Raw genomic sequence first — 1,211 nt, 5'->3', positions numbered from 1 at the left:
TCTGGCCTCCGCCTCCGGGGTCGCGGGGCGCCTCCGCCGCCTCCAGCTGTCGCCCCATGCCATCGCCTGATTCCATGCCTGCTCTACCCGCACCTCCTCCGGTGCTCGCGCTGCGCCGCTCGCCCACCCCCGCTCTCGGCCTCGGAGCGCCGGACCTCCCGACTCCCCGCGGCCGCCCGCCCCCGGTTTCCCCGGGAGGAGGCTCGGGAAGGTGGAAGAGGAGGCGGCCCAGGAGAGGAGGAGGCCGCCACGTGACTCTCGTCGCCACATTCCACCACAGCCACCAGATCAATAACTTCAGTGTCCCCCGCCCCCCACCCTGCCGCAGCAGCCAGCCAGTGCGCCCCCAAAATGCCCCCGTACGCAATCCGCAAACTTCCCGCTCTAACCAGGACGAAGGGGAGCTGGAGCCCAGCACGAAAAGCCAAAGACCAAAGGGGGCGGCAGGGAGGAGTAGGGGTGAGGGGGTGGTCAACTTTCTCGGAACGGCCAAGAGAGGTTCTCCGGAGCTAGAGCGGGGGACGCGGGAGCAGGGGGCCGGGGTCCGGCTCCCCGCGATTGTTTACACGGGCTGCGCGCCGAGGTGAACCCGAGCGGGGTTTTTTTTCGGCTGTTGTGTCCTCGCCCTGGCGCGGCCGGGACCCGGGGCCACGTTTTTAATGAGCAGAAGCCGCTTCCCCCCGCTCCGAGATGACTTTTTTCTTCTTCCAAAGAAAGGAAAAAAGCAGCACCGCACGGTTTTGCATATTTATTCTTTGCGAAAACACAGAACAGAAACTTTTTCCTCCTGCCCAGATGTAGAGCTCGGAGGATTTTTTTTTTCCTCCCCCTCAGGATGATTTTTCTTTTTTTTTTTCTGGTTGTCTTTTCTCGCCCACTTTCTACCACCGCCCCATTTGGGGATCCTCCTCCCGTCTTAACCCCCCCGCCCCGAAACATCACCCTCACTCCACCTGGGGGCTAAACGGGGAGGGGAACGCGCGCGCCCCCGCACTCACACTCACACTCACGCGCGCTCACGCCTCGCGGCCACGCAGCCCTCGCTCCGCTACCCACAGTGACACTCACGGCTGGGGGAGGAAAGCGGGGCGGGGGTGAGGGGGAGTCCTCCTTACCTTTGAGGGATCTCGGTTTCGCTTGCTTGCGGCGAGACATCCTAAAAGCAAACAGCTGAAGTTGTTTCAATTCAGCCCTGTAAGAAACTACACTTC

The 1,211-nt window shown here is 62.7% G+C and overlaps 1 protein-coding gene across 4 annotated transcripts in view; it reads right to left on the bottom strand.

Annotated features, from left to right (window-relative positions):
* Positions 1-1,211, bottom strand: part of ZNF521 (zinc finger protein 521) — a 269,073-nt gene that overhangs the window by 266,594 nt on the left and 1,268 nt on the right. For 2 of the 4 annotated variants that reach the window (XR_001517663.1, XM_006920019.1), the window contains exon 2: positions 1,116-1,156. The exons of 1 other annotated variant lie outside the window; for it this stretch is intronic. Coding sequence is in view for 2 of the 3 variants with exons in the window: in XM_006920019.1 (XP_006920081.1) it covers positions 1,116-1,155 (40 nt within the window). In the remaining variant the exon portion in view is untranslated. Of the gene's footprint in view, positions 1-1,115; positions 1,203-1,211 lie in introns of all 4 variants that reach the window. One more of the 4 variants, XM_015595662.1, reaches the window with a different exon arrangement.

The sequence above is a fragment of the Pteropus alecto genome, unplaced genomic scaffold (genome assembly GCF_000325575.1).
Source record: "Pteropus alecto unplaced genomic scaffold, ASM32557v1 scaffold146, whole genome shotgun sequence".
In the NCBI taxonomy this organism is placed as follows: domain Eukaryota; kingdom Metazoa; phylum Chordata; class Mammalia; order Chiroptera; family Pteropodidae; genus Pteropus; species Pteropus alecto.
Note: the sequence above shows the minus strand (reverse complement) of the source record. Positions and strands in the feature narration are given on the sequence as shown.